The sequence below is a fragment of the Heterocephalus glaber genome, unplaced genomic scaffold (assembly GCF_053883595.1).
Source record: "Heterocephalus glaber isolate CG9 unplaced genomic scaffold, H.glaber_assembly_v1.0 deba00001481, whole genome shotgun sequence".
In the NCBI taxonomy this organism is placed as follows: Eukaryota; Metazoa; Chordata; class Mammalia; order Rodentia; family Bathyergidae; genus Heterocephalus; species Heterocephalus glaber.
This window is the reverse complement of record NW_028258317.1, coordinates 48310520-48330720: the sequence shown is the minus strand read 5'-3', so window position 1 is coordinate 48330720 and position 20201 is coordinate 48310520. Positions and strand designations below refer to the sequence as shown.

At 36.9% G+C, this 20201-nt stretch overlaps 1 protein-coding gene across 4 annotated transcripts in view; it reads right to left on the bottom strand.

The window, feature by feature from the left end:
- LOC101717595 (histone-arginine methyltransferase CARM1) overlaps positions 1 to 20201 on the bottom strand; it is a 345586-nt gene that overhangs the window by 41380 nt on the left and 284005 nt on the right. For all 4 annotated transcript variants that reach the window (XR_002392469.2, XM_087184015.1, XM_004838454.3 and 1 more), the window contains one exon: positions 2121 to 2298. Coding sequence is in view for 3 of the 4 variants with exons in the window: in XM_087184015.1 (XP_087040141.1) it covers positions 2121 to 2298 (178 nt within the window). In the remaining variant the exon portion in view is untranslated. The remainder of the gene's footprint in view (positions 1 to 2120; positions 2299 to 20201) is intronic.

Below are 20201 nucleotides of genomic sequence, written 5' to 3'. Positions count from 1 at the left end.
GATAATAAGTCTAAAGCTTAAGAGGGGCTCAGTAGATGCATATTAATTAACTATGTTTAAAATCTTATCATACAAAAGTACTTAAACCATCTGAAGAAAAATCCAGGAAAGAAAAAAATACAAAACTTCTTCCCAGAGGCAGGGAAGAGGAAATCCAAGTTGTTTTGCTCCTTTCATCTCCCATGGTTCAGTTTTATCATATGAACACAAGACTTCCATGATCACCCTGAGCTGCTTTCAACAGGACTGCCAATGCAGTTCTTGACATTAGGAATGCTTTGCCTGAGCTCGTTTATTTATTTTTACATGAGGTTTTTACTGCCTATTTCTGAACTCCTAAAATTTGAAACATGTGGGAAGTTATAGATCAGTTTCGAACTTTATCACTTATTTATGTATAGTGCATAACTTGGTTTGTATGAGTTGCAATATTGTTTACTATTTTGTCTTTATTGACCATTAAGGTAGGCAGCCACAATATTGTTATTTAAAGTGAATAAAATTGAGGCAAAGAGCTGAAATCCTCATGAGAGGTATACATCTTTTAATACTGGCTTGTTATCTTCTATGCCTTAGTTGAAAAGAAAACACTCTATTGGAACAGTTCTGTGCTCTCTGGTGAGGAGTAGAAAGTGTATATTCAGGAGTCATGGGTGTGACAGACCTGCATTCAAATCCCTGCCTTCACTTTTTACATCTGCATTCTTGTCAAGTTTGTTTTCCCTCACTGGGTTGCAGTTTTCTTTTTATAAGGTAGGTATCATAGTGGTGTCTCTTGCTAACTTTGGTCTCAAACTCACACTACTGATATTTTGGGCTACATAAATCTTTGCTGTAGAGAATTCTGTGAAGTGAAGGCAGTTTAGCAACATTCATGGCTACTCTCAACTGGATGCCAATACTCCAATCCCTGCTGCCACTGTGACAGCCATAAATATCTCCAGACACTGGGCTATCACCTGGGGAGGGATGCAACATTATTGAGAATCTCAGTGCTGACTTTAAAAATAATTTGAAAATCTCCATTACTCAGACTTTGGAAGGATTTTGTCACTTGAATTGCTTGATACTTGTACACATAGTTACTTGGTAAGCACACACAAAATAATCACTGGATTTACTGTAGTCCCCTCTCATTAGTATGCACCAAGACCCTCAGTGGATGCCTAACACTACAAATAGTACTGAATCATTCATATATATATATATATGAATAAATAGAAATGATATATATCACAAGAAGAGATTAATAGCTGTAATAGGAAAAACATAACAATCTGCCTTAATGTTATGTGAATGTGTCTCTCTCTAAAAATATCGTATTGTACTGTACTCACTGTTTTTTTTCCTGTGATGAGGTGAGATGATGCAATGCCTATATGATAAGATGAATGAGGTGCTAATGGGTGGGAAGCATTTACAGCATGGATCAATTGGACAAAGGGATGATTCTCACCTTGGGAAGCATAGAGTGAGATGTATAAGATTTCATCATGATATGGTACATAATTTAAGACCCATGAGTTGCTTATTTCTTGACTTTTCCATCTAATATTTTCAGTTCGGTTGATCATGGGTAACTGAAACCTCGGAAAGTAGAACTATGACTAAGAGGAGCCTACTGTAATATTGTCTTAATGACGTGCGGTGATCATAGGGGAAAAGAGAAATACAGTAGGACAAGAATACAGTATATCAAAAAGAACAAGCAGACCCCAAAGATTTTCACATCTTCTAGAAGGCCAGCACCGGAAAAGGCAATAGAGATTATGTATTATAATAGATGGTTTTATGGATGAGGAAATAAAAGCTAAAGGTCAAATGTTAGCCCAAGTTTATTAAGGAAAGCAATGATAGGACCACAGAAAAAACACATACCTTTGAACTGACCCTGGAGACCACATTGAATTCTATGCAGTACACCTGTGTCCTTATGGCTGGAGAGTAGCTAACTTATTATGTAAGAGTAAGATGAGAAAAGTAAATGACTGAGTATAACACAAACACCCTCCCTTTTTTTTTTTTTTTTTTTTGCATGGAATCAAATGTGGAGGAAAGAGGGTAGCAACATTTCGTAGAGGAGTTACCCTATTTTCTAAGCTAGGAATTGACCAACTCACCATTGGATTTTAGCCATTTTTTGGAATGAAGGTAACTCTCCAGCATTCTCTCATTGAAAAGCATGAATCCCATTGGTTCAGAAATGATTACATCCACATTCTCAGGAAGTGAGACTTCTTCAATTTTTCCATGCAAAACAATGATCTTATCTGAAAGGCGGTTACTTTTCACTAGTGTCTGAAAAAGATAAAGTGGTGTACTAGTACTGTTGTTATTCAGAATCCTATGAAAACCAATAGTTCTAAACAACAACATTCATATTCAAGTTACAGGTGCTGAGTAATTTCTTCTAGCAATGAGAAAGTAACTAATACAATATTTTTTCACTAAAATAGAGAAATGTAGATGAATGAAAACATGAAAATAAAAATCACATATTTCTGTCATCCAGACATGGGTAAGGTACATTTCCTGGAAGCTATTTGAATGTTTGTCAGAATTCAATGTAACAATATTGATAATCTTTTTATTAATTAGAGGTCAAGAATATGATTGGAAAGTAAAAGAAATAACATATTTTTCTTGAAACATTTCTAGAGAAAAATAACTTATTTTTCTTACTGCACAAATACTGTATGCTTATTATAATTAGATGACAGATGAATAAAATTTAGAATGCTACCCCATAGAATATTTTTATGTATTCTATTCAACAAATAGGTATATGTGGCTTGTGTGCTCTCTACACGAGTATATATATATATATATACACACACACATATATACATTTAGTGGGAATGTTTTTTTAATTCATGGCTTTCATTTATTTCCTATTATTCTACCCGTAGTAATGCCAAACAACTCTGTATAGTAATCTTCCATAAATTAATGATCCTAGTCTTTATAAATTATCCTTTGGCTTCTCATTCAAAATATAAGCCTGCTGTGGCAGTGCGTGCCTGTGATCCCAGCACTCTGAGAGGCTGAGGCAGGCAGATTACAAGTTTGCGTTCAGCCTAGGCAGCTCAGCAAGATTCTCTCATAAAGGGAGTTGGGGGCTGGGGATGTAGCTCAGGGCAAGACTCTGAATTTAATCCCTAGTACTGCTAGATAATATTATAAATAAATAAATAAATACTAACCGTTCTCTAGAAGTACACTTTAAAAGTCATGCGCTCATTTTCTTTGATGTTCTGTATATTCAATAACTTCGACTCTCTTAAAAGAGGGACTCTGAGAAGAATATATTCCTAATATATTTATTAATGTCAAATATAAAAGGTGAATACATATACATCCTTCTGTCTTAAAAACCTTCCAAATAAACATCTTATATGCACCAGCATAAATACACACAGTACACTCTTATCAAGTTGTTCTTGAGACTTAAGAGTTTTTTTATTTATTTTATTTATATTTGGTGATGGACCTTTTTATTTTGTATTTTCATAGCATGATCCCTTTCCTCATCTTAAAAGCAATGGTCTGTGAATTTGTCGTGGTTCAGTAGTACTTTCTCAATTTCTGATCACTTCCTTAAATACTAGGTAGAACATCTTTCACTTGAAATCTCGCCCCTTAGGGTGCTGTTCACTGACACACGCCCTGTAAGCTTATTAAATACCTCTTCTCCTTAACATTTATAAAAGCCATGTAATCTCTGATCTAATAAAGAATAATGATGAAAACTGTTTGAACATGTCATCCATTGTCAACACTGCTCCCTGGATAGGCATTCTCAGAATTCTATCATCATTCCACACACAGAAATCAAGTACGAGGGAGTTCCATTAAGAGAAGGTGTAAAAGGTAAAGCTTTTGCTGCCTGATATCTTCTCCCTGAATGCTCTTTGCAGAACCTGTACAGCTCTAATTGTGGTTCCATTCCCAAAGACCATGCAGATTACATCTTTTGGTTCCCTTTCTTGTCTGAGTTCCCACAGTCACCTGGACATCTCCCCTAGTATGCTTTGCCATATCAACTTGAAAACTAATCAATCCTCTAGATTTACTTTCAAATCTTTGCAATATCTGGTGCTTTGATGATTCCACTTTGGTTACTAATACACAATCCTCATTGTCCTAGTGGTGTAGTTAATCCCCACAAGTAGTTATATTTTATTTATATCTTTTAGATGAACCTTATTTCCAACTTTCACTTTCTGCCTGTATCAATTTGTCCAGTTTCTATGAGTTTCAAATCTAGAACTGCATAATATTTATATAATGAAAATAATAATGGTGCTGATTACTTCATAGGTTGGTTTGAGGATCAAACAAAATAAAGCATTATAAGAGTGGTACAAGCAGCAAAATTTTATTATAACATTCTCATTAAAGAATACTTGTTATAGTTTCAACTTATAATGGCTAGAAGTCTCATATGTGGGACGTAGGGCCTGGTTGGAAGAAGTGGGTAACTGGGGGCAAGACCTGAAAGAGTGTATTCTTGTCCTCAGCTCTTCCCTTCTCTCTTTGCCTCCAGCCATCTTGGGGTCTTCTCACCATGCTGCTTCTGCCTTGGAACTGGCCAATCATGGACTGAACTTCTGAACTGGCAGCCAAAATAAACTTCTTCTTCTTTAAGTGACAAGTGTTGGGTAATTTCTTCTAGCACTGGGAAAATAACTAATACAATACTTTTCACTAAAATAGACAAATGTAGATGAGCAAAAGCATGAAAATAAAAATCACTTATATTCTTATCATCCCGATGTAGGCAGGGTATACTTTCTGAAAGTTATTTGTTTGCCAAAAATTAATGTAATAATATTTTACAATCTTTTTATTCAATACATTACAGGACAGTTTTCTAAATATTATTTTATACAATGGCATAAATTTTAAAATTCAATGTTTTTATGGTACAGTTGGGTGAAAGAAAAGATTAATGGCAGTTCAAGACATTTGAGCTGGGGACACTGACCACACTAGACTCTAGCTGCTATGTGGAAAAGGGTATCAGTATCTCAGTACCTGACACACATACTGGGAAGTCCTGTAGCAACAACTTTCCATGAATTGTTCTCCAGAATAATTTTTATTGGCTATATAATAATTCATAGATGTGATTTGGTTCATTTAATTATCACTGAGGCTGTTGCAAATTTTTTATTATTATAATAGTGCATCAATACATAATATTGTAATTACATTTGGGGAGATATTTCCCACAGTTTCCTTTGAAATTAAAGGGTCAAAACTTTTAAGGGATTCTGACACACATTGCTCCACTCCCTACAAGGAAAGTTGTTCTTTTTCTAGATTTCATGCCTATTCTGAAATCTGTTCTTGGCACACAACACAATCTCAATGTATAAACTACCTTTTTTCTTCACCATCTTGAATTTGGAACAGAATGTTGGAAGGGTAATTTTTGCTGGAGAGGACAATATGATTGGTTATTCAAGTGAGTGTGAGGTTGACCCTATATGCAGAATTTACGGTGAATAATCTTAGACTCTTAAGCCCTCAGGAAGATCAGGCATGTAATACAGTTTCAGAGGCGTGGAAGTATAAATAAGCAGAACAACAATTTTTGGTCTACAAGAGAGAATTTTGAGGCTTATTTTTGTCACTGGTGAAGGAGGATAGGCCACCTGCCAGGAAGTGAGCACTGTATCTTTATCTGTTTTGACCACTGTTGAAGAGCAGTAGATCAGGAATCCGAAGATAAGGAGTCTAATTCTTCCTTTACTATCATCAAAGAGCTGTAAAAGTCACTTAAACCTTTTGAAGTTTAGTTTTCCTCCTTGTAAAACTAGGGTGTACAACTGGAGCTGTTTTAAGACTCCTTTTTGTTTCAGCCTTTTACAATAGAAATACAGCAAAATTTCCCAAAATATGTTTTAGGAGTTCATGAATATAAAGGCAGCATGATCAAATAATTTTGGAATTGATTTGTAGACCTCTCTTACAAATATACAGAGCCATTAGCATATTAATGGCCTTGAGAAATTCCACAGAAAAGAAAACTGTTGACTTGGTTAAATCAAAGAAATCCAAACTTATTTGAATAGTTTGCAGGGTTTTTTTTCACTGAATATATATTTATCTTCCACAGACCAATCTTTAGGAAACAATGAAAACAGTTCTTTGATAATTCTAGGTTTGACTACAATTGCTTAACAAAGATATTTGAAAATAGGACATGAACTGAACCAACAATAGCTTTGACTAACACATAAGATGTAATTCCAGATGTAAGACACTCCAGTCTTTGAATTACTCTTGCTGCCTCCCTTAACATCTGGTTTACAATGGTGCCAGTACAGATAATTTGTTTGTTTGTTTGTCTGGTATTCCATGTGCCATTCCTCCAAAACAGCAACTCATTAGAAACAGGGTTTCTAGGAATAAATGAACTTCAATGTATCTTCACAAATGCTGGAAAGGGCCCCTACCACAAAGGAAAGCTCCATTGTCACCACATCCATTGCTCCACAGATTTTTCCTGTGTTACCTGGTTCTTCTTAAGAGTTTGGGATAGAGGGAGTTGCCAAATAAAGGTCCTTCCCAGTTACCAGACACACACAAATCTGCATCAGATCTTTGGTTTGATCCTGCTTTTTTTCTATTATATTAAGTTTTTTAAAAGTTTTATGAAAAACTCAAGATCGTGATAACTATGAGAGTGAATGTAGGAGCACAGGATCTGGGTGAGAAATATGGGAATTTTAATATATAGTTACACGATCCCAGCTTTTATGCAGGGTTTGGGGAATATGAGTGTTATTATTCTTTAAATCTTACATTTGCACTAACCATTTTTGTAAATATATTTATAGTAGAAATTTTTGAATTATATTACAAAAAAAAAGTTTGAAATAATCGCATGAATGCAAATTTTAAAAAGACAAATTGATTTTAGCTATCAGAAAGAACCTAATAGACATAGAGTACAAATTGAAAGAAGAGTTAATATCTTCAAAGTACAGAAAAATTAAATAGAAAAATCATTTGAGTGTTGGGGATGTAGCTCAGTGGTTCTGCTGCCTGCCTCACAAGCGCAAGGACCTTAGTTCTATCCCTGGTACCGAAAAGAAAAAAAGAAAAATCATTTGAAGATATAGTGAAAGAAAGTTTACCCGATAATAAAAAACTGAAGGGCCAGGGATTTAGCTCAGTGGTTCCACCGCCTGCCTTGAAAGCTCAAGGTCCCGAGTTGGATCCCTGGTACCAAAAAAAAAAATCTGAAAATAAAAAACTGAATATGCTAATAGAAAAAATATCTGTCATAATAAATTTCACATGGTAGTCATAGTAAATTTCACATGGATTTAAAGGACAAAGTAGGAATTTCTTGGGCATCCAGGCAGAAAAATAAATCACCTAAAAAGTGAAATAAAATCAGGTTGGTACTGAACCCATATGCATCCACATTCATTTTAAGAAGGCAATAAGACAATGTCTAGTTAGAAGAAAACATTGTAGCCAAAAGAAGATTAAATGCAGAGAAGATATTCATGTATAAAAACAATAAATGGTCATTTTCTTTTCTTTAGTGGCTTGAGGGATCGAACCCAGGGTCTACTGAACTATAAAATGGACATTTTCAACATGAAAGAACTAAGGGACTATAGTATACATAAGCCCTTCTTCAAAAAATGCTTTTCCTGAAAGGAAAAAAATATATAATTAGGAGAAGAATCAAAAGAATTTGATAATACAAAAGCTACAATAAAAAGAATGATGGTTAGAAATGAATCCATTTAACCACAGAACAAACACTAGTCAATTGCATGAATTTGTCATATTTGACTGAATTTCAATGAGAACTATGTTATACTTTGACAATATAAAATAAAAGGGAAAGGAGAAGAGGAAGATATGAGAGTACTGATTTCATCTTTTTCACAGGAGAAAATACGTGTCTCTCATGAGGTAGAACAAAATATCTTGGTTCATTTATTTAATTTAGAGAAGCCCTTTAGGAAGTGGTTGCTCTTGGTAAAGAAGCATTTATTAAAAACTTAACACTTTTTCTTCTTTTGTCTTAGTTTCTGTTAAATTCAATTTAGTATTTTTATTGAAAACACCACAGATCATACAATCTCATTTTCCTAATACTGTGTGGCACTGCCTACTCTTCCGTGTTTTGCACAGAAAATGTCGGGAACACTGTTCACCTAATATTAATCAGGATTATTGTGAGTGTCTTAAAATCTTTCTTCCTTGTTAAATTGCTGAATTACTTAACTTCTTCATAAGGTACTATTTTAAAAAAAATAAAAATAGAAAAGTGATTTTTCTTTAAAGAAAAATATTAGTAAAAGCAGGGACCTAAGGAAATATATCAGCCTTTTCTCTCTTCTGAGATTCTGTAGGAATACAAAAAATGATATAAATGCAAAAGAAACCTAAAGTAGCACATACATTATAAACAGCCAGCAAGGGAGGAGAATATTTGAGGGAACTCTAGAAGACAGAAGGTAAGTTAGATTGGACTGATGGTGAAAACAAAATACATTATTCTGAACCTCTAAGTATTAGAGCTAAGGAAAATTACCCATATGAAGAGAGTCTAGGAGAAAAAAACCAAATCAGCAACTGGCAAGATCAGAAGAACCCCACCTGGTCTGGTAGGTTTGACTCCCTTCCTCAGGGCATACAGGGCATGTGTGAAGCTGTTATCACTGGGTTTTGTCCCTGAAGTAGAGATTTTAACGGTGTTTTTGGTGATATGTCTTAGGAGAGATCCTAGAACGGATATTAAAACTAGAAAAGTAAACAGAGAAGTGGTTGGGTTAACTTTGGGTTCTGATTTTAGATACTGAGGCAAGAAAGCTACAAGACAGCACTACCCCAAGTTCCATTCCCCAGAATAAAACTCTGATTTGAGCAGTAGTGAAGGTCTCTGAGCTATCAGTGTGCTTTCTTGCCCCTAAAGGCAAAAGTTTTGGTTCACTCTTTTAAGAAAGAATGTAGGTCCACATTAGCTATCTAAACTAAACAAACTAGCTCTTAATCAGTTAAGGACCTAGTAACCAAGGCTCTCCAGACATTCAAGGAAAACAAAAAGTATGTTGAAGAAGTTAAGAGATGAACAAAGAGAACGAATAACTCCAAGGAAAACAGAAGGTAACTTTTAAAAAGTTACTAACCTTAAAGAATAGGACAGATTTTGTATCCATGGAAGAACAGATTGCTGTAAAATTAATTGTAAGATTACTGGAAGAGCTGGTAGAGCACTTGCCTAGCATGAGCAATGCCCTGGGTTCCATCAGCAGTGTAACAAAACAAAATAAAATAAATAAGATTCCTGAAAAATAATTCAGTTGTTAACTGTCAAAGCTTAAGGCCAAGACACTGATTTGTAAATTAAATTTGAGGTAACCTAAGAATGTAAACCAAATTCAAAGAAATACAAACCATAAGTAACAGTTAAGATGACATGGACATAACAGTTAAATAAATAAATAGAAGAGCATTCTCAGAACTCAAGTAAGGTATTAGTCTTCAGTTAATAGGACACATGTGTACTAATTGGTAAAATTAGACAACTATATCAACAAAGAGAAAATACTAAATCTTTCAAAGTTAAAAAAAAATTCACATTAGGCTCAAATGAACCAGAATCATATTAACATCAGAAATCTCATCAGCAACACAGGATATGAACAAAAACAGAAGCAAGTTCTGAGGGAACGTGATCAGGAGTCTAGAATTCTCACCCACACAAAAATCCATAAATTGGGAAAGAATTTTAGACGTTTTTGGACGAGAAAATTCTCAAGGTTTTTTAAATCATGCAAAGTAAATGACAAAATACAATAAATAAAAGTGCAGGGAAAACATCCAAGAAAAAGAAAATTATAAGAGTGGCGGCAACCTGTGTATGAATTAGATGTAAAGAAATCTGAAAAACAAAAGTTTATCTGTTTTTGATATACAGTGCCATGGGCTAAGCCTGAAGATGGCTCTGTCTTTTCCCTGCTCCCTTTCTCCTCCTTGCTCCCTTTCTCCTCCATAGATTAGAAGGTAGTCTGTAGATCTGGATGGCAGGTAGACCCTGGATGGCACAGCCCCAGGAAACAGTTACATTGTATCCTTCCCTGTTCCCTTCCTGCGCATGCACTGATCATGAAACAATCACACTACTTCCGCCTTGGCCACGTAGGCCACATAGGCCACATAGCACTATTTGCCCCGCCTTCTCTTCCTGGTTGCCTTCCACTATAAAAAAAGACCCTGTGTTCCCCTAGGCAGCCCTTAGCTCCCAACAAGATATGGTTCCACTTTGTTCCAGTTAAGAGTAATCTTGGTCTTCGTTGTCTATTCTTCATCTCCCACTGCTCTCCCCAGCTTTGGACCTTACACTGCATGGGTCCCGGCAATATAAAACATTCTTCTTGGAATGGCAAGAGTTCAGTTCAGTAACACAGGACTGAATTTTCTTTTCTACAGGCTCAATGCAACTCATTTTCACAGTAAAGATACTTTTGGGGGGGGGGGGTACCGGGGATCGAACTCGGGTCCTTGCGCTTGCGCAGCAGGCGGCGAAACCACTGAGCTAAATCCCCAGCCCCAGTAAAAGATACTTTTAAGGTTATTGTATTTAATATGCTTTTCTTGAGGGAGGGGTTAAATTATCAGAAGCAGTCTATAAAGTATTAAAGACCTGGCCAAACATTCTACATGACAATCTAGAAATAATATACCCAAACAAAATTGAGAATTGTAACAGAAGAGAAAAATTCCTCTGGGTTACCGGGAGATGACAGCATATCCAAAGTTGATAATTCTGGAAACAGAAATATGGTCATTATGACATAAAATTATGGTAGTTGTCTGAAAAACCAAAAAGACATAAGCTCAGAATAGTTCACGTTCTCTATTGGAGTAAGCAGTGAGCAGGGTGGGGGAGGGGTGGCTCATTTTAGTTTAGGCTTCCCTTTACCCTTTGATTTTCTTTCCCTACATACAAGTATTTAAAAGAAAGGTGTGTACATGTGTAAATACCGAACAGTTTCTCTGGTGTGAGAAACTGAAAGTGTAAATAAGGACTAAATGTGTAATAGGTAATGTGAAATAGGAAGAAAAGGGGCAAAGGGGAAGGAAGTGGGAGGGCTAGGGGAAAGGATAGAAGGGAATGGAATTAATATGAGAAAATGGAAAAATAGGAACCAAATCTTTGTAAATAGGGAGGAATGGAGGGGTTGAAGGGAGGGCTGGGCAAGGGTGAAAAATAAGAACCAAGAGAGACTATGTAAAGGTGCAAATTTCCAATGATGAATGTCATTATATTGTAAACCTAAAATGTACCAATGATTAGAATGAATAATCGATAATCCAAAATAGGAAGAAAAGGTCCAAAGGGGTAGGGGTAGTGGGAGGGGCAGGGGAAAGGAAAGAAGGGAAAGGAAAAATGCTGAGAAATGGAAAAAATGGAAATAAAGTCTTTGTAAATAGGGAAGGGAGGAGGGGGTGAAGGGAGGGCTAGGAATGGGGAAAAAATAAGAACCGAGATGCATTATGTAAAGGTACAATTCCCAATGGGAAATGTAATTGTGTTGTATACCTACAATGTACCAATAAAAGAATTTAATAAAAAAAAAAGAAAGGTGTGTAGGGGTGAGGGGAGTTGTTCAAAATTTCCCTAATCAGGAGAATACCTTTTTGTTCTCTCTTTTTAAAGCCCATTCCTTAATAGGCAATCTGAAGATTTGTTTAAACATTTTTTTTAATGTTTTTGAGATAGACTCTCACTATGTAATACAGGATGGCCTTCACCTCACCTTTGTAGCCCAGGCTGGTCTCAAACTCAAGAGGATCCACCTGCCTTAGCCTCCCAAGTGCTGGGATTATAGGCGTGCACCACCACACCCGGCTTGTTTATACATTTTTTAAAAAGATTACTGTTTTAAAAGTTCCATACCTCTTTTTTGCTAACTTCCTGTTCTGGGGCTGACATTTCAAAAACCAGGAAATAGAGTTCTAGAAAAGTCAGTGTCCAATCCAAAGACATGCCGCAAGGCAGTGGAAGACTTGGTGGAAGGTTATTGTATTCATCAATCTGGTTAAACAAGTGTGGTTCATAACTACTCCCGGAGACAGTCACACTGTGGCTTGGCTTCTTTCTGAGATCTGAAGAGAGTGTATATATGGTCGCTTTCTGTCTCCCTCTTTGTCACCTGCCTGTAAATCCAGGTGAATTATTAGTGCTTCATGGGACTCTTCTTGGTCCACTCATGGTTATCAGTGTGCATAAAAGAAATCTGCTATAAGAAAAAGTACATGAGTCCTGGAGGAATCAGCCAGAGATATGAATACAAAAAAACTTTGAAGAGAAGAACTATTAGGCAGAGCAATGAGGACAACACAGGCAGAATGAGAAAGACACAGAATGACAGATGAGAGAGATGGAAGCAGAAGCCAGGCAAAGAGAGACCAAGATAGATATTTTTTCTTCCATGTTTGTTTTGGAGTTGATCTAAGTGCAGAGTTTGAAGAGTCCAAACATTTTCTCTGCACTGAACAAGTATATGCCCCTTTATTACTGCAGAAACTCTAAAGGTGACAAAGGAAGTGATATGAAGCTTTTATGAGGGAAATGCTGCCAAACTCATAGAGTGGCCGCCAGGAATACAAAAGAACTGGCAATTTTCATACACAATGTTTTTCTTCTGATGATGTTCCAAACTGCTTAGCAACTGGAGGAGGAGGACATTAAAGTGACAGACAAGCTATCTAGGCTTGAGAAGGATACTTTGATCAATTTATAAAGTAAGTCCTAAGTATAAAGTAGCCCTAATACGTAATATCCATAGGAGCAATTCACAGATTTCTGAGTGTGTGTGTGAGAGAGAAAGAGAGGCAGAGACAGAGAGAGAAAGGGGCGGGGAGAGGGAGAGAGAGAATATCTTTATGCATAATATTGCCTAGTTTATTTGCCTTTTCTTGGAAAGTAAAAATTTCCCTGTTTATTCAGAGTCTGACAGCAGGTGCCATGTTTGCTTTGCCTATCTAGCAGAGTATCTGGCACATTGCATGCAACCTATAAGAATTTGCTAATTACCGCACAAAAGGGGATATGGCACCCACTGGAACTCAATTTTCCATTTTAGTTTGGAATTTTCCAACATACTGCACAGTTTAAAGAGAAAACATCATTCTTTTGTCTTTGTTCTCCCTACATTCTCTGGGAGAGGATAAATAGAGGATAAGTGGATAAAAAGAATTTCTGGGATATTCTTTAAGTTGCCCTCAATGCTGCTATTCCTGGAAAAAGGAAGAGAGTTTAAGAAGCTAATTTAAGTATGTCCAAGAAAAAATTTTAATTTTGAAAGATTTAAAATCTTAAAATAAAGAAAAGGTTATTATGTGTCCTATTTGGCATATCATTCTAGATAATCTTAAGCCTTTCAGTTATAACCTGTAAGTAAAACTGACAGTGATCCCAAGGATTGTGTCTGGTGAAATACAGCTGTTACTGCCTTATTGCTACATCAGCTTTGTATTTGTTTGAAAATTCTTTTCACCATTCCTCATTGCATATATATATATATTATATAGTATACACACATATAGAAGTATTTTTAGTTTCCTTTGAATTGTTTAAAATCTTACTAATTCACTTACTAATGAGTTAAATAAAATACTTAAATTTATATTTGTATAAGAGTCATCATTTTACCTTTTGAAAAAGTATTTTTAGTATTTGATTATAGCATTTAAAAAATTTTGGTACAGGTATTTAGTTATCTTTTCATGACTTTTCTTCTGCCTCTGCCTCTCCCTCCCCTTCTCTCTCCCTTTCTCCTCTCTCTCTCTCTCTCTCTAATGCAGTGTAACATAGCAGTTAAAAGTACTTGCTTCTCTAAAGACTTAAAGTCAAGTCTTTGCTTTGCCACTTTCTGGTATTCTTGGTCAATATAATTAACCTCACAGCCTTAATTTCCCTGTATATAATTAAGAATGATATCAGCACCTACTTCATGTGTTGTACTGAAACTTAATGACATAGTGAATGTTAAGTAATTATGCATTACTTGGATGTTAGCTATTATTTTTTTTATCTATATAGGTGAATGAGACTACTAGTGGTCACTTCCAGCAGCAATTGGGAGTATGGATATAGGCAGTTGGTCATGCCACCTAGTAGCAGTTCTCCTTTCCTTCCTCCTCTTTCTTGAGAAAGCTCAAAACAATTTATACCTTGGATAGCACCTGCTAGTCACTGATCCAGCATCCATTTTTGCCTTATATTTAACTAATGAAATGTCTGCATAACTGAAGGTAATAATGAACCAACTAAATTGCTACACTTCCTAGCCTCCCTTGCAGCTAAGTATGGCTAAGTTCTGACCTCTTAGATATAAGCCAGGGATGCAGCTCAGCGGTACACTGCCTGCCTGGGAAGCACAAGGCCCTGTGTTCAATTCCCGTTGCCAACAAAAACAAAAACAACAACAATAAAAATGAAAATGGCAATCATATATATAAAAAGAGTACAAATTGTTGGGAGATATTTCTCAGAAGTTTTCTTGAAAAAGGGAGAAAAGGCATTTTTGAGTCCCCACCTTTTTAAATCTTACTGCCTAGAACATGGATTTGCTGAGTGAATCACCAGCAGCCAGCCATTTTAGACCTTGAAGTGTCCTTCATGGTAATTAAGCCATAGACAGCCTGGGACTCTATGGATTTTGCAGAGTAGCTTCACTGCCTGATGCTCCTTCCTTCAGATTTCCTTTACAAGCATAGAAAAGTTTTATATGTTAAGAAGCAGTGTTAATTCAGGTTTCTGTTGTATTCAGCTCAACTAATAACTATTGGTGTTTATCCATTCCATTATGGCTCTCAAGTATGATAGTCATAACAGAACCATGTGGTTTGAAAACTCAGACCAATTTCTACCCTTTTGCTCTGTAACTGGGTCAGTTATGTCCTCCAAGGAGCACTCAGTACTAGGAGACTTGAGAGACTGAAGAGTCTTCTCTTTCACTTACTCTTCCCTTTGACACAGATGTGTAAATTTTCTCACTGGGGACTTACTTTTTCACACAACAGAAATTTTCAGGAGGTAGAGTGTTGTGAGTCTCTAATATAATTACAGGCTTTTAAAAAAGGCTAAATATTAATATATAAATAAAAATTTACTTCTGATTTGCTTCCTTTGGTTGGATAAATCAACAAAAGAAAGATATATAACTATATAAGTATAGTTATAGTTAGGTTATATGACTATACAATTATATGATTATATTTGGTGGCTTTGCTACTAATAAAATCAAAGATAACAGACTCTTACCTTTTATAAAACATGCTTTTTTGTTATCGAATATCTACCCTAAAACGCTATGAGACAGGCATCATTATCATCTATACTGAAGAGATAGATCATCAATTAGTTATTTCAAGGTTATTGAGTTCATATGAAGAGGTCACTAAAGAAGCTTTTGACTGACCTGGGTTTTTAAAAATATCAAAAGTGATTTTTAAGTTTTCGCTCAAGGACTAGTTTGAAATTAGAGCTTTCAGTGTGTATAAATGACTGTCAAGTTCAATGTTTGACTTTGCTGGTCTAAATGTACAAAAACAATGCAAATAAACTGGTTATAGCAAAGTGAGGAACTTTCTTGGAAAAAATGCGCCTGTGAAATAATTCTAACAGTAATATTTTGACAATTTAAATACAAAGCAATTAGAGTTCCTTAAATTTCATTTTTCCAAATGTTATATGTGTATAAAACTTCATTACTAAATCTCAAATATTTCATCTTCTCAAAAGATTTCTCTTCCAATGTGAAATTCAGCTATTTAACCCATCCCTGACTTTATAAAAGGTCGACAACTGGAACATCTAGAGGCCCAGGCTGCAGCCCATCTGATGGAGATCTGGTGGGAGAGCAGCTCGATACATGGAATCACTCTTCCACAGTGAGAGCTGATAAAATGCATACACCCCAAAAATACAGCCAAGGCACTCAGAGTTTTCTTTTTGCTAGGTCCTTCTTACAAAGAAGAGTACCTTGTCTAAGGAAGCTGCTCAAAAAGTTATGTTCCTTTAAAGGTCAAACAAGCAGTGCTATGAATGGATGTAAATACGCATGATCTACCAAAAGCAAATCTACAGAAAAATCTAACTCTCATGGAGCTCCATTATGAATAAATATAATTAAGACTTAATAGAATAATAAACATTGGGACAACAGGAATGTAGTAAGAAAGTATGTCTGAATAAACATACATTTATTACAAGTCTTACAGATCGTAGAATCTGGGTCTTGGTGTATGCTCTTCCCCCTTCTCCATGCTACATCTTTGTGTTACAGGGATTCTTTGGCAAAGGTGGAGGTATCAGAACTTCTTCCACACCCACGTCCCCACCTGCTTCAGGGAAATGTCCTGTCATGACTTGGGGAGAGTGGCCAGGTCACTTTGTGCTTGCAAAGCGTCTTTCTTCCAAGATGATCCCAAACTACCCATTCATCAACTCAGTGACGTTTGCCAAATATGATTTAATCACCAGCCAACTAGTACCTTAACTGACTTGTCACTGCCTCAATTCATTTCTACAAGATCTGATTGAGAAGTGACCAGCTAATATATGTCTGGATGGTCTTTCATCTGTTTCTGTCAGTTTCCAGGGACCTAAGTCTTGCTAGGAAGCCCTGAATTAAAGGTGAAGTCCGGGTGTTCTTTCCACATTTTTCTATTTCCTTTTGTCAATTTCGGTTTTATTCTAAAACTTTACAAAGGTACCCCTGTATGGTGATGATGAACATTATTCAATCTTATACCTGGAGATACTTCTTTCCTGAACTATTTAGCTACTTTCTTGGAATTAAGAAACAAAGTTGACCCCACTCGTCCTTTGTTTCAAATGATTCTCATGTAGAATAAGATAAGGGTCTCATTCAAGTCTTTTTTTTTCAAGTCTTGAGTCCAATTTGAGACGATGGAATTTAGAAGATACAGATATTAGCAATGAGCTCCAAGAGAGTAATTACAAGGTGGGGTGACAGGAGCAAGAATGAAGGAAATTCTTTAGTCTGGAGATAGAAGACTAAGGGTCAAAAGATTTATGAAATGTGATGGAGAAAATAAAAGCATAGTTAGGACCTCAAAGATCACAGTCATAATTCAACAACTTCATTGTACAGAAAAGAGAGATCTAGAGAAGTAATATGATGGTCAATTTCAAGAAACCAACCGGCAACACAGTCAAGGCTAGAAGCTGAATGCACCGTTCCGCATGCAGGTGTTTCCTCACTCCTTTCCACCGGCCACACTCTATCACTGACATGACCTCCTCTACTGTTAGAATAAGAGGCACATCTGGGCTGTGTATCAGTCAGGAACCAGTCCACCACGCCTCATATATGTGCTGAATGAACAACTGCACATCATTTTCTTGTCCTTGTTTTGTGCAGAATATTCAACACCTTTTCCATCATTAGCTGCTATTCAGGCCAGCTGAGGAATTCTCACACTGTTTTATTAGTCTTCACTGGGCTGTATTCCACAACATTTTCAAACAAAGTACAGAAACGATCTCTATCAGCTAGGAAGTTGTGTGAAGTGGAGAGGTTAAAACAATATCTCCCTTGAACGATACATTTAAAAAGTCATCCAAAGCATGTTATTCAATCTGGCACCCAGATTTAAAGATTGCCAGATGGCCCACCCAGGCCTCTGAAGAAGAAATATCACATTGCTCTTCCCTGATTTTTCCTGCCTTGCACTGATAATATTGCAACTGAGTAGAGAACCACAGAATGGCAGCATTCCGCTATGCCAGTAATTCAGCATAAGATGCTCAGGCTGGATGCTCCCCCTATAACTCAAGATAAAAAACATTTGCATATGCAATACCAAACTCTTAAGTCTTTCTAAGAAAGCAGGGAACTCAAGGAAGAGATCACGAAAAGGGGGAGAGGGTTAAATTCCTACCAGGGGAAGCTTGTGGGACCTAACTATATGAATGACATACTAAATCATCATCTACCAAATGTACCATCTCACAAGTGCAGGCAGACTTTCAACTTCAGTTGCAGTATCACTCTGTATTATATTTAATCAAGTCAGTTCAAAGAATATGTACCAGGCATGAAGTAGTCATATGTTATACTATACATAATAAAATATTACTATAAATATGACCATGCACAGTCCCCATCAACAATAGGGTAGTGAAGGAGACAGACATAGTCAAAAATATCAGCTACTGTCAATGTCGGGCTTCCTTGCACCAGGTATTCCTAAGAGCCTTACATACATTAAAGCACTTCATTTCACTGAACAACAATTTCACCAAGTAGGCTATCTTATTATTCCATTTTACTAATGTGGAAACTGAAATTAGGTAATTTGCCAAGGGTCACTATTATGGGTTGAATTGCGTTCCCTCAAAACTCATGTGTTGAAGTCCTCTGAGACCCTCAGAATGTGATCTTATTTGGAAATAGAACTGCTACAGATGTCATTAGTTAAATCATACTGGATAATTTGGTCCCTAATCTAGTATGGCTAATGTCCAGAAACAAGGTGACATTTGGAGATCGATGCACACACACAGAGCACACTGTATGAAGATGAAGGCAGAGACTGAGGTTTATAGCAGAAGCCAAGGAATACCACAGAACCAGCAAAGCACCAGGGCCAGGGAAAGAGGTGTGGGACAGATCCTTCTCATGTCCTTCAGAAGGAACCAACTCTGCAGAAATCTTGATTTCAGACTTCCAGCCTCCTAAACTGTACCAATATATTTCCCCTTATGCCTCTATTTGTGGTACATTGTTAAAGCAGCCCAGCAAACTCAAACAGTCCAGAAAACCAAAGAATAGTTAAGGTTACAACACTAATTCAAGCAGTCTGGTAGTAAAGTCTGTACTCAGTCATCTCACTAAACTACTTACCCTGCTTAAACACACCATGCACTCCCTTGCACACCAGGCAAAAGAATCATGAAGGGCCATATACAATAAGTAGGTGAAAAGATATCTACCTAATTCTAGATGTTTGCTGAATAAGCATTTGCTGACAACTTACAACTTTAGAGCCTAAAAAAATGCAAAGACAGGTCTCTGCTCTCATGGAATGCAGCAATCCAGTTGGATTTCTGAAATGTACTGAGTTAAGAAAGCTTTTACATCAGCAGTAACAAGTTAGTAAAACCTGGAAGGCTATGTGGGGCTTCACCAGGTAACACTGGGCAAAAGAGGGCTTTGAGCAGTGAAGGGAATGTTGCAGAATCATGAACCAGAGGCAGCGAGGCAAGGAAGGGAAGTCTAGATGCTGAATAAATCCTATAAGGCTGGTTAATGTTCATTCTTTCTCAGGATATTATGCTACAAATATTTAGACAGCAGTCATGGGCCAGAGCCTGCTAACTCTGCTGGCCCAGTCTGGCCTCCTACGACATTTTGACTGGTCATTCCTCATTGCTTCTCTCTGTCTGCCTGATTTCTTAGATCAGAGCATCAGCACCCATGCCTGCAAAAAAACTCTCATGCCTGCAAAATTTTTTGGTTTGGTTTGGTTTGCAGTATTGGGGATTGAATCCAGGTCCTTTGCACTGAGTTACATCCCCAACCCCTTTTTATTTTTTATTTTGAGACAGTGTTTCGCTAAGTCACTAAGTTGCCCAGGCTGGGCTCAAACTTGCGATCTTCCTGCCTCAGCCCCCTCTGGAAGCTGGGATTATAGGAATATACCACCATGGCTGGCTAAGCCTGCCAAGTTTGTTTGTTTTTTAACTACAAACTGCAGAAAGTTTCTTGGCTTTGTGCCATGGCTCTTTCCTTTGGGTCAATGTGTGGCAGCTAGGGTCCTATGTCAACCAAACCTGCCCTAGGTTAGGCAGTTAGGGGAGATGTAGGGGCCAGGTGACCAAGCAGTATTTGAAGCAAGAGTCTTTAAAGACAATCAAGTTAAAGGGAGGGCATTATGGAGGGTCCATAAGATTGGGACATGGACAGGCACAGGAGAAAGGCCTTGAGAAGACTTAGGGAGAAGTCAGCCATCTCCAGGGTGATGGAAGAGGCCTCTGAGGAACCAGGATGCTTGGCTTCCAGAACTCTAGGAAAATAAATTTCTGTTGTAGAGCCCCTGTGGTCTGTGGTACTGTTATGGCAGCCCTAGTGAACGAACAAACAAAGGGGTAGGAGAGGAAAGAAAGGGGAAAAGGAAAAGGGAAG